The sequence below is a fragment of the Sebastes fasciatus genome, chromosome 3 (genome assembly GCF_043250625.1).
Source record: "Sebastes fasciatus isolate fSebFas1 chromosome 3, fSebFas1.pri, whole genome shotgun sequence".
NCBI lineage: Eukaryota > Metazoa > Chordata > Actinopteri > Perciformes > Sebastidae > Sebastes > Sebastes fasciatus.
Genome location: NC_133797.1, coordinates 37,436,274 through 37,448,662, shown reverse-complemented (window position 1 = coordinate 37,448,662; position 12,389 = coordinate 37,436,274). Strand labels below are relative to the sequence as shown.

At 39.6% G+C, this 12,389-nt stretch overlaps 1 protein-coding gene across 1 annotated transcript; it reads right to left on the bottom strand.

Annotated features, from left to right (window-relative positions):
- Positions 1–213: 213 nt before the first annotated feature.
- vps37a (VPS37A subunit of ESCRT-I) lies at positions 214–11,865 on the bottom strand. Its single transcript, XM_074630790.1, has 13 exons — positions 11,571–11,865; positions 11,374–11,535; positions 8,500–8,574; positions 7,000–7,117; positions 5,778–5,881; positions 4,418–4,640; positions 4,154–4,224; positions 3,087–3,214; positions 2,913–2,971; positions 2,728–2,796; positions 2,107–2,250; positions 1,904–1,994; positions 214–1,730 (listed from the first exon to the last, which is right to left on the bottom strand). The coding sequence occupies exons 2-12, from the start codon at positions 11,481–11,483 to the stop codon at positions 1,914–1,916; spliced, it is 1,182 nt and encodes a 393-aa protein (XP_074486891.1). The 5' UTR covers positions 11,484–11,535; positions 11,571–11,865; the 3' UTR covers positions 214–1,730; positions 1,904–1,913.
- Between the last annotated feature and the right edge of the window lie 524 nt (positions 11,866–12,389).

Genomic DNA, 12,389 nt, shown 5'->3' with positions numbered 1-12,389 from the left:
CATTTATGTATTATGCAGTAGTTCACTGTAAGTATTCACAGTATATTCCTTGTTATATTAACAAGGAAGTGGGTGGACTGTTGCATATATATTTTTTAACGTTGAAATACTGTTATAATCAAGACAGTGCATTCAGTGTTACAGTGATCTTAATGGTTCAACAGTGCTAATCAGAGTGCTAACAGTGTCAAACAGCAAGTAACGCAAACAAGGTTTATTCTAAATGCTTTATTACTCTAACAAATTAAATAAGAACATATAATACAAGGTGTCTGAGTCTTTGATTACAATATAGCCTATTATTAACATTATTTAAATACAGTATCCAATGTCATCGAGTTTTACTGCAGCATTTAACCTAATATTCCTCAACATTATCCCAAATCTTCGAGGCTCTTTACCAACAAAATTTCAAGTTCCAAAGGTGTCTCGTCGTATTCAGTGTGTTTACATGTACACAAATAACTCGACTCGCGTAAAAAGGAACAGAATTAAGGTGATTAAACCGTTTATATGGTTTACTTTACTCTGATTTACCCGATAACCTCAGTTTACAGAACACGTTTGTTAAACTGGTCAAAGTCTGAAATGGTTTGTTAACCTCCAGGAAACATTTACAAACCTAATACAGCAATTTAAAAAAAAAACTGACCACTTTGTTTTGGATTATGTTGCCTCTGATTTTGAGGTACAGTAGATAAAACGGTTATGGTGTTAACAACGTTATGAGAATCAGAGTATTGCCTGGAACGTTGAATCGAATTATTAATGTTTGTGCAAACACACTGATGTCGCGGTTGTGTTTAAGACATTACTTAAAGGGGAAACACACCAACTTGATAAAGAATCGAGCGCTGTCCCAAATTCATATGCTGAGTTTACATTTTTTAAGCTCTCCTGACAACACTGCCCCGTCCTTGCTTCTTTTTTGGTTGGAGAATCCCACATTTGTTTTGATAAATTACAAATTAAGGAAGGCCCTGGACAGATTATCTTGACTTGTTGAAGTGATGCTGCCACTGCAGAGTTTCCTGTAAACGTCTCGAACAACCAGTCCAACGTAAACAGTAGATTTGCAGTGCAAAGGTTGTTCTGTCTGTCTGTCTGTCTATCCAGTCGGACCTTTCTGGGATAATAAAGCAAGGACTTGACAATGATCTCAGAGACGGGGAGTACAGACACCAAGCTTAGCATTTTAATAATTCTTTTATAGTGACATTAATTGCTCACTGCATGAAAAAAATGTTTAAGATTGGGAGTCCTGTCCTAAACAATTTCTTCCAAATGAGTTCACATCACCAACCACTCTGATCAGGCGTTGCTCTTACTGAGCAATGTGACAGAAATTCAGGAAAGAAACAAAACTCTTTGTCATCACTGTCAAGTCAAAACTGGACAAACAGCATGTGCAACAGAAATTATCCACAGTGTGATCAATCCTTAGTAATGTGGTTGGGAAAGCTAGGCATGTGTCACTCAATCTCCCAGTTTTGGCCTCCTGTGGTGACTCAACAGCTTCTCCACTTTGCTCTCACACAATGCAACTTCAACAGTATTTTTAGCCCAGATCTGGGCACAGAGGGCTTCCTTTTTTCTTTTTTAAGCCCACCACTGATATCACCGTCTTCCTATTTCTCCAAAGTGCCCATTGTTGACTCAGTGTGCTTTTCGTCCCCTCAAATGTCTTTTATCCTTTTAGTTGGCAGCAGTTGGCTGAGAAAGCACCAAACCTGAGGATCAAATGTAAGAAGTAAGAAGGAGAATGAAGAGATGATGACGACATATTGGTTTTCCCTGATAAAAATGGAGGGAACCACGAGGGCTGCCTGTTGTGAAACGGTCAGCTGAAAACCACCAGTTTCCCTCCACAAAGAGACAAATGACAGTCGTATGTGTTTTGTACCTTGTGTTCTCTAGTGGCTGGTAGGAAACTGTCCATGTGTGTTGATGGACTGTTGCAACTTTTCCTCTTTGGCCCTTCTGCTGTGGCAAAGCTGTGGAATAAAACAAAAACAGTCAATACACCTTTCTTCTTTAAAAATGTTTTAAATTAAAAAAACACACAATATATCATGATCATTTTTACACTAATACTTCACTTCTCACCGTTCTCTTCTCCATGAAGCTGGACAGGAATTCGTCTATGTCTGTGCGTCCCTCCAGGAAATTTTCAGCCGTCTCCTCCGACTCCTCCTCAGCCTGGTGGGCTGCGACTTTTAACCGAGCCTGTAGAGTATTAAGACTGCAATTCTAGAGGGAGGATAAAAGACAAAAGTAAGACACAGAAAGACGGACATTTTTCAGTGGAGTGTTTCAAGAATGTTCGGGTTGGTTTCAATGAGCTCTTCAACGTGTCCACCTTTAGTTTCTTGACAAGGTAAAAGCAATGTGCGAATAACGGAGGACACAGAGACACATGATTTCTTTCAGATTACCTGTCTCATGCACTACTGTCAGGATATAGTGACCGTTTTATAATAATAACATTTCTTTTTTTTTTCTTTTTAAATCACATTTGCTCCATTTCTACCCACTGCAGCTTCAAGTTAAAAGCACTAAAACTATATGGTTTGGGCCCCAACAATTCTAGGAACAACCCAAATGTTCAGTTTTGGGTCATCAAAATGTTAAACTGAAAAAAATCAGCAGCTCCAATACAAAAAAGGAGCATCTGCACTCCAAACCCATTATATATCAAACCACAGTGTGATGAACGTAGCCTCTTACCTCACTGAGGTCATGCTGCCTCTGCATCCTCGTCTCAAAGGCCATCTTCATCTGAGTCAGCTGTTCGTACTGTCAACAGACAAAAACACATCATAAGCTGCTAGACAATAGCATGAATGTGTTTGCTTTGTCTGTTTGAGAGAGAGAGAGAGAGAGAGCACAAGAGATTGGATGTAATATCTGACCTTGTAGAGCATTTCCTGTCTTTTCCCTTCCAGCTGTGGCTCCATCTGAAGATTTTTCTCTGTAAATGACAAACAAGAGATGCACAAATCTTTGTAGTGCTTAACTAAATTTAAACTTCTCTTTAATGATTGACCATTGAGACCTTTAGGTCCAGCGGCAGAAGAGGAACTTACTAGCCATGTCCACTATATTGGTGACGAGCTCTTCTTTATCATTGGTGACCTGTTTCAGTTGTGGCAAAGTCACGAAGAACTCCAGTAACACGTCCTCGTTTTCAGACATGTCCGACAACTGGGTCAGACTAGAGAGTAGAGTAGAGTAGATGTACAGCAGGAAGAAAGAGAACAAGAGAACAAAGACATTAATTATGGGTACAAAAGAATATTTTCTCTCATCTAAATCAAGCATTATAACCTGCTGACTACCCGTCATGTTAACACTTTATAATAACCATCATTTATAAATGGTAAATTGTTATTTTACTGTTAAAAACAAGGAAATTATCATTAATAATGATTACTAATTATTAGTAATGCTATAATTTATGTTATTTTATCATTACTTTGTGTAATATGAAATAATTAGTTTATAAATTCTGTATTGTATCATAGCTAATAGGAGATGATAACAATTACATTCTGATTACATAAGTAAACTATTTATTAACAGTTTATTGTTGCTCACATTATAACATTTCATATACTATATTAAGTATTTGTTAGTGATTACCAGATGATTTGTAAACCTTGAAGTCTATCAGCAATCTAACTAATGTTTATAGATGCTTTACAAAGTATTTATTAACAATTTAACAAGGTATTATAATCATCAGTTGCAACTTTATAACAGCCATCCAAATAATGTTTAATTATTAACCATTAACAAAGTGTTACAAACATCTGGTCCGTTTGTCTCTGTAATGTTTATAGATGTTTTACAAAGAATTTCTTAAAGATTTACAAATCATTTCAGAATCATCAACAAACACTTATAATATAGTATATGAAATGTTTGAATGTGTGCAACAATAAACTGTTAAAATACCACAAATAGCATGACTAATAATTAGTAAACATTATTAATTATAATTGCATGGTTTGTTAACAGAAAAATAACTATTAACTGAATTAATAATAATCATTTATAAATGATAGTTATTATAAAGTGTTACCAATGTGTCAATTCATAAAATATAAATATAAAAGATGTTTTAAGTTGACAATATTTGGGAATACTTTACTTCAAGTCACAGAGTTCAGGAAAAGACTCAGGAATGTCAGGCATCTTGTACATGTGTCCGTTCAGTCCAGCCTGAAACAGACAGTAGTCGTATCAGTTGTTATTCTAACGCTACTCGTCTGTACGACATCCGGGTATTTTTGGCATACTGTAGATTTAGCTTTTGTTCACATACTGCATACTACATGCTACATTTTGGCTAAATCAGTGCGCACTACTAGTATAGTATGAGGTTTCTAATACAGACCATGTGTTTAGAACGTACCTGTAAGTCTCCAGTAGGAACAGGCAGCGGCAGGTCAGAAATCAGTCCGTACGGGGCCGGAGCTCGAGGGGGCCCATAGGCACTATCGACCCCTGGGTGAGGCATGAGACCTGGAGCCTGGCCTGGACCAGGAGGCGACGTGTGACTGGGGCCCCCATGGCGAGGAGCATAGTGGTAAGCCTGAGTGGGATAGGGAGCCATGCCTGACTGCTTGTACATACCGCTGGGTAAAACACGGGAGGAAGTAAGATTATTTCACTAAAGCATCATTAACAACTAAATATATTTTGTTATGTTTCATAGCAAGAAAAATAGTTTTTACAAGCTAGCTACTTTATTAGTTTTATTTACCATGATTATTTTATTTACTAGCTTCACTGTGAGGAACTTGGGACGTGAGGAAACTACTCAACAGAACTTTTGAATTCGGGCACGCAAGCCTCAGACATAATTCAAGAAATCAAGTTTTATACAATTTCTTTGGAAGTTGTAGCAACTCATAATGTAATAAAAGCACATAATGTAATAATCAGCACATACGACGTAAGACAACCATGAGCGCATAACGTAATAACAGTTTTGTGCATAATGTAATAAGTTATAACATCATGAGAAAATCATTACATTACAAACTACACAAAACAAAAGTTGAATAATGTCATAAATTCAGCGCATAGTCTAGACCTATTAATAATAATAATCTCTCATTGTCTTTTTAAAGCATATGAACAAATTTTCTAGTTTTACATGACATAAGTGGAGTCCTTCATTTAACTGGACTTTATCTGTTTGGTTTAGAGGACATTTTCATCAGTTCCTAAATGAAGAAGCCTCTTGGATGTGCGACTACAAGATATCCAGTGACCTGGACAAATGAGAACCTTTAAAGAGATGATGCTGAATTTAATATACTGAGTGATTCTTAGTAAATAATTGTTCCATATATAATTATTCCAGTTACTTTAATGTGGCGTTTAATTTGTTTCAAAACTTGCGCACATAAAAAAAAAATCAAAGCATGTGATACGAGTGCACAGAACAATTATCCGCGAACGGGAAAGCATCCTCACTTGACCCTCGCTCGTGAAGCTGATTTTTGAGATTACATTATGTGCAGTTATTACATTATGAGTTGCTACAGAAGTGAAAAACATGACAAAGTTACGTAGTATTGTCCCAAATTTCCATAACAATGATCAACTGCTTTTTAGGGCTACTTTTCTTACTGCACTGCCCCAATAAAAACATGATGGAAAAATATTTAAATGAGACCCAGGTTGCAGAACACCTGGACTTTCTGTTGTAGTGATAAAGCACTGAGAGACATGTGAAGTGTCCATGAATGCAAGAGGAAGCTCACTATGGAAAGCTAGCAGAGCCCGTGGACATCAAGGCAGGAGGACTCTTCCAGAACTCGTCCAGCAGACTCTGAATGACCTTCCCCAGATCTGAGTGCATCCCAAACTGCAACATACACAACAGGCAAAATACTTAGAGGAAAGTGAGAATAACATTATAAATCTAAAGCATGAACTAGCGAAGAAGTTAAATAAAATAGGTGGATTTTCTTAATTGAGAAGAACAAGGCAAAGAGAGAACCAGGAAAAAGAATAAAAAAACAAGTTGATGTTGTTTCAGGCTGTCGGGAAAAATCAGGAGAAGGCTGGAAAACCCATGTTTACATGCAGCTGGTTTGTAATCAGATTTCTACCCCTATCTCGGTTTGAACCATGGCTGGCATATTTTATGGATATGTTTACATGCACACTAGTATCTCTGTTTTGATCAAGTTTTTTTGAGTATGCAGTTTATGTATTATTTGTAGGTGTAAACAACACTTCCTGGTTTCAACATGGATAAGCCCGTATCCTAGTTTTGGTACAGACATGAGAGAAAGTGAGATGTTGCGGGGTCAAATCAATGCTCGACAGACAAAGATGATCAGAAACCTGCATAATGATGGAATTATGAATACAAGAGATGACAAAAACTAACTATGTTTCATGTAAACATCCTGAGACAGGATGGACAGAGGACAGGCTCTCCATTTCTCTTTACTACTCACATGTGCCTGAATCTTACAAAGACCTTCTGTCCTGCTGTGGAAACTACCTTACTTTGAGTCACTCCTTTCAGTTTCAGTCTGATGTGAGATTTATATATTTTGGATACAGTTATGAGTAATGATCTTTCCTTTAATCCGGCCATAATGCTGCCACAGTGATAAGGTTTATTACTGGGTTTCTATTAACAATGCACATTAGTAAATTAGTTTTTTTTTAACGATGGTGTAAACGCACGGCAAGAGAGATTATGTCAGCAGTCAAAATAATGTCAGCTCACCTCTACGTCACATAGTCATACTACTACTACTGACAATTTTACAACAAAACATCTGTTTTAGTGTGCACATTAGCATTCACCACTGCCATCTACCCAGCTTACAAATTGTCCAATGGTGGCTTTCATGAATGTTTTATATTGCAGATCTGGAAAAACCCAACCACTTGATCTCCTTGAACTCTTTAAACATTCCCGGAACCTGAAGAAACCGAAAGAAGAGAGCCTAGACAACTACTTACATTAGTGATGAGGGGGCTGGTGATCATGGTGCCATTATTGCTGTCGACTAAATGATGACCAACAGGGGGGTAGACACTAACCGCCGGCTTCTCCTGGGGGAACTGAGGAGGCAGCAGACTAGAGGAAAGAGAAAGAGAAGAGATTCAGCTTCCAGGAATCCCAGTAAGAAGATGTACGTATAACGAATAATAAAATATGTATCAATATTGTCTCTCTCTCTCTGTTACCTCCTTCCCCTCGATTATTGTCAATTTGAAAACTTTTCTATGGCTGCTTATAACCTGTCTCCACGACCCTACACTTTGTGTGTTCTGTTCTCCAGAGTTAATAACATTCATTAGCCCCATTATTCCTCTGCCAGTCTCCAGTAGTGTCCTTGACAAACTCTTGACCTGCCTCCCCTCATCCTTTATTGCTTCATTTACACTAACCCATCCATATGTATCTCTCCTCTGACCCTTCCTCTCTGACCCTTGGCAGTAAATTAGTGGCTCCGTTAGTCCGTGGTATATAATATAATAACATCTGTAATATATATGTTAATCCTGTTCTCATATTGTTTATTACTGATGCAATACAAGCTGGATTTAGCGCCGTTGGTACAAGTTGCTGATGTGGACTACGTTGTAATAATGACAAATGCCAGTTCAGCCGATAATAAACAAATCAATCAATAATCAAACCGCAGTAAGCTCTGTGTAAACTCTGCTGCATATAAAATCAAGCACTTATTAAAATAACAGCCAGCCACCAGCCAGCAATCGATATGTTTTGGCTTCACTTTTGGGGAGCTCTCATACTGCTGTGCGCGCACCCTACAGCGGCAGCCTGTGAAAAACTCGACTGAATGCTGTGGCTGCAGACCAGAGTAGAAGAGTAAAGTTTTGTACATTAGCAGGAATGTAGCACAACATGGAAGTGAAAGCAGTGCTCCGTTTGTTTAAATGTGAAAGTGCAATAAAAATATTTTGTCCGTAAAATCAATCAATAATTGTGATAAATCATCGTGATCTCAATATTGATCGTGATTATCATTTTGGCCATAATTGTGCAGCCCTACTATATAGCAAAGCCCTCTGTTCTTAAAATTGGAAGCCTTAGCACCACTGGAGGGAATATAGTAAAGGTTTTCACTAACAGCACACACAATTTGACTAGTTTATGCCGCGGGGGTCTGAAGCCAGAGACGTGTTGTTTTGATTGCTAAGTGGCCTCTCCTGTTTTTCTTCTTTGTCTTGTGAAAATATAGAACGCTGGTGACGCCCCCTCTTCTACCACTCAGGAGGACAGAGTTATTAATACAACATATTTAAATACTTGTGTTCTTGTGCACATTAGTTGCGATTAATGCATGTCTATATGTTTATTTGTAATTTCAACTATACAAATACGTTAGTTATAAAAAAATATAACAAATTCAATGGCAAGTGTGTCATGTGGTTAATTTGTTTTCCGACCGAAGTCATTCACTCTGACTGTATGTGCAAAGATATACTCACATGTTAACAGTAATGGTGGAGTTGTTGACTGTGAATGGTATTCTGTACTCCACATCTTTCTGGATCTCTGCAAGGCTGTCGGGAAACAGAAACACATAATCAGATAAGATCCTTTATTAGTCCCGCAGTGGGGAAATTTGCATCAGTAATCTTGTTTATCTGTAGTCATGATCAGCACATCTACAAAACGTATTGTACGTCTTCCATCAATGTTTATGAATATTTTGCTCATTTGGAGAGGTAGATAGATTCATAAAGAGAGTAGGGGTGTAAGAAATGATCCAAAAATATTGAATAACACGATATTATGTTTTGTGATACTGTGTCGATTCTCAAAAATACTGAATTGCTTTACTGTTTCCGGCAGTCATCACCTCAAAGAGTTTTTGTCAAATGCAAACAAATTCAATGAGTAGCAATGTTAATATTGGTCTTGACTAGAATATCAGGTTTTTAAACAAGCTATACACCGTACACCTAACAACAAGTCATTAATTTTACCCCTACAAAAGAGCACTGCATGCATGTCAAGAAGCCCTGGCCTTACACCCACTCCTGTACGGTCTTTTCAAGAGTAGGAATTTTCACCTCCCGTCCATTTATTCCTTAACATCATTGCTATGCCACAAGCAGCATCCACCACATCACTTTAGCCTCTGTGGCCCATGCATTGCCATGAACTTTACATCTGTAGGAGAAGCATGGTTCCTTCACAAATAGTGTGAAATCCCATTTCTTTGTCACACACATACTTAACATCAGGAGGGAGATGATTTCATGCATTTGGCTGACAGTAAATGAACCAAGAGAACAGTCTGTTTAGGCTGGCAGTTAATAAACATCTATACCTTACACAGTATACCTGACAAGTAATTAATGTTACCCCTACAAAAGAGCACTGTATGCATGTCAAGAAGCCCTGGCCTTACACCCACTCCTGTACAGTCTTCTAGACTATAGATGCTTTTCATACTTTAGAATCTAGAGTATGAAAAGCATGCTTCCTTCACAGATAGTGTGTAATCTCATTTCTTTGTCACACATACTTTACATCAGGAGGGAGATGATTTCATGCATTTGGCTGACAAGAGATAAACTAAGAGAACATCCTGTTTGTGCTAGAAACAAACAAACAAACAGTCCCCAGAGAGAGGACAGAGCTCCTTAGTAAACAAAGGCTAATACTTTAATCGCCACGTCTAGTTAGCTGGCTCCTCCTAAAACTACATGCGTGACGTGGTAAACAGTGGAATGATCACAGGACAGGACCAGCCAGCTACAACACGTGTCACCAGCCCTAAAAATAGACACAGACTGTAACGGTCACTGGATGACTTGATTAGCTAGCTAGCACAGTTAGCACAGCGTCCTCGCAGCTAGTTAGCTATGAGGCTAAGCTTAGCAAACATTAGACGACCACAGCAGAGGGGTCTGATGTCCACACTGAGGGGTCTGATGTCACAGCAGTGGTTCAGGGTTAAATCCTGTACATCATTTTATGACACATTTACAGAATCGCGGGGACAACGTGTGTTAAAGACGAGGATATAAGTGATAACATGTGTTAGCCTAGCGTTCTTCCTCTGACTCAACTGTAAGGACTTGTTTTTCTAGTCTAACGCCCACTCAGAGCTCTTTACACTACATGTCAGCATTCACCCATTCACACACACATTCACACACACATTCACACACACATTCACACACACAGTCACACACACAGTCACACACACATGGCAGAGGCTGCTAAGGTGCCAGCTTTGCCCATCCGGATCTAAATACTCATAACTGTGAGCTAGGTGGCTAGCTATGCTAAGTAAACATCAGCTGTGTGTGTGAACCAGGTCAACTTGTTTTATTAATGAAGTAAAACAGGTCAGGAAACATTATAGTAACCATATTCTGAGTTTGATAAAATAGTGTTGTATTTAACAAGCTAATCACAGGGGTCTGGTCTGGTGGCACCAGGGGTCTGGTCTGATCTGGTAGCACCACTAGAGGTCTGGTAGGGGTCTGGTAGCACCACCAGAGGTCTGGTAGCACCACCAGAGGTCTGGTAGAGGTCTGGTAGCACCACCAGAGGTCTAGTAGCACCACCAGAGGTCTGGTAGGGGTCTGTTAGCACCACCAGAGGTCTGGCAGGGGTCTGGTAGCACCAGAGGTCTGGTAAGGGTCTGGTAGCTCCAGGGGTCTGGTCTGGTCTGGTAGCACCACCAGAGGTCTGTTAGGGGTCTGGTAGCACCACCAGAGGTCTGGTAGGGGTCTGGTAGCACCACCAGAGGTCTGGTAGGGGTCTGGTAGCACCACCAGAGGTCTGGTAAGGGTCTGGTAGCACCACCAGAGGTCTGGTAGGGGTCTGGTAGCACCACCAGAGGTCTGGTAAGGGTCTGGTAGCACCACCAGAGGTCTGGTAGGGGTCTGGTAGCACGAGATGTCTGGTAGGGGTCTGGTAGCACCACCAGAGGTCTGGTAGGGGTCTGGTAGCACCACCAGAGGTCTGGTAAGGGTCTGGTAGCACCACCAGAGGTCTGGTAGGGGTCTGGTAGCACGAGAGGTCTGGTAGGGGTCTGGTAGCACCACCAGAGGTCTGGTAGGGGTCTGGTAACACCACCAGAGGTCTGGTAGGGGTCTGGTAACACCACCAGAGGTCTGGTAGGGGTCTGGTAACACCACCAGAGGTCTGGTAGGGGTCTGGTAACACCACCAGAGGTCTGGTAGGGGTCCTGTAGCACCACCAGAGGTCTGGTAGGGGTCTGGTAGCACCAGGGGTCTGGTAGCACCACCAGGGGTCTGGTAGGGGTCTGGTAGCACCACCAGGGGTCTGGTCTGGTGGTCTGGTAGGTTCTGGTAGCACCGGTTGCCGGGTCACTTTACCTGGGATGAGCCGCTTTCAGTGACTCGATCTGCCGCTGTCTCTGTTGCTGGAGGCTGCTGAGAGGAGGGAGAGGTCCGGAGCCTTTGGACAGGGGGAACAGCCAGTTCATCCTCTCCTGAGAAACCACTCAGTGACAGAATATATAACAGACCGAGGACAGACTGAAGAGCAGGAGAGACTGAAGAGAAAGAGAGACTGAAGAGAAAGAGACTGAAGAGCAGGCGGTGGAGAGATCTGCGATGCTAACTCCTGTTAGCTCTGTTAGCTGGCTGGCCAACGACTCGGTTTGTTGTCCTCACAGGGTTTTACTGTGTAGTTACGTTACAAAGTCAGATGGCATGTCCTCTTGTGTCTAATAAAATGTCAACTGCGTTTTATCTCCAACCGTTTGTGTGTAGTTTTAGTCATTAATGTCACTGAGACGAGAGATAATTACAGCTGAAGGAAAACAACAACCTCGCTTAGCTTGATCAACTTATTTACGTATTACGTCACGTCTACGTAAAACGCAACTTCCTGTTTTTTTTCACAATAAAATTCTTTAAAGCTAAAGAAATATATATATTTTTTTCAATAGTAATTTAAAAATCCATTGTATGTGATCGATTCATAACGAAGCATTTTATTTTTCCAAATAAACCCGACCTTTCTGGACTCCAAGAGACAATGGAGAATACTATGGAGGACCACAAGAGTCACGTAAATAGTAATAAAGCATTTAATTGATTAATAACTAATTGTACAGTAAGAATTAATTAATAAATGTGTTTACAAATTCATTTATTAATCTTTGAATAAATGGACTAAATTACAAAGTATTTAATTATTTGACAAAAAAAATTATGAAAAGAATTTACAAATTAAATATTTATCAATCAATAAAAAGTTCAAATTAAAAAGGGATTTAAAAAAACCCTATGAGACAGTCAATAAGTACATCATTTAAAAATACATTAATGAATTCAGAAAAAAATAATGGAATTTAGAATTCTACTTGAAAATGTAGTTTAAAAAG

What these genes read in the sequence shown, in the direction of transcription:
- vps37a (XM_074630790.1), bottom strand. Translation starts at nt 11,483, where the DNA reads ATGAACTGGCTGTTCCCCCTGTCCAAAGGCTCCGGACCTCTCCCTCCT. An exon ending in TCCACCATTACTGTTAACAT is followed by an intron (nt 7,118 to 8,499) that starts GTGAGTATATCT and finishes TCTTTCCTCTAG; the next exon opens with TCTGCTGCCTCCTCAGTTCC. An exon ending in TTCCTACTGGAGACTTACAG is followed by an intron (nt 4,225 to 4,417) that starts GTACGTTCTAAA and finishes TGTCTGTTTCAG; the next exon opens with GCTGGACTGAACGGACACAT.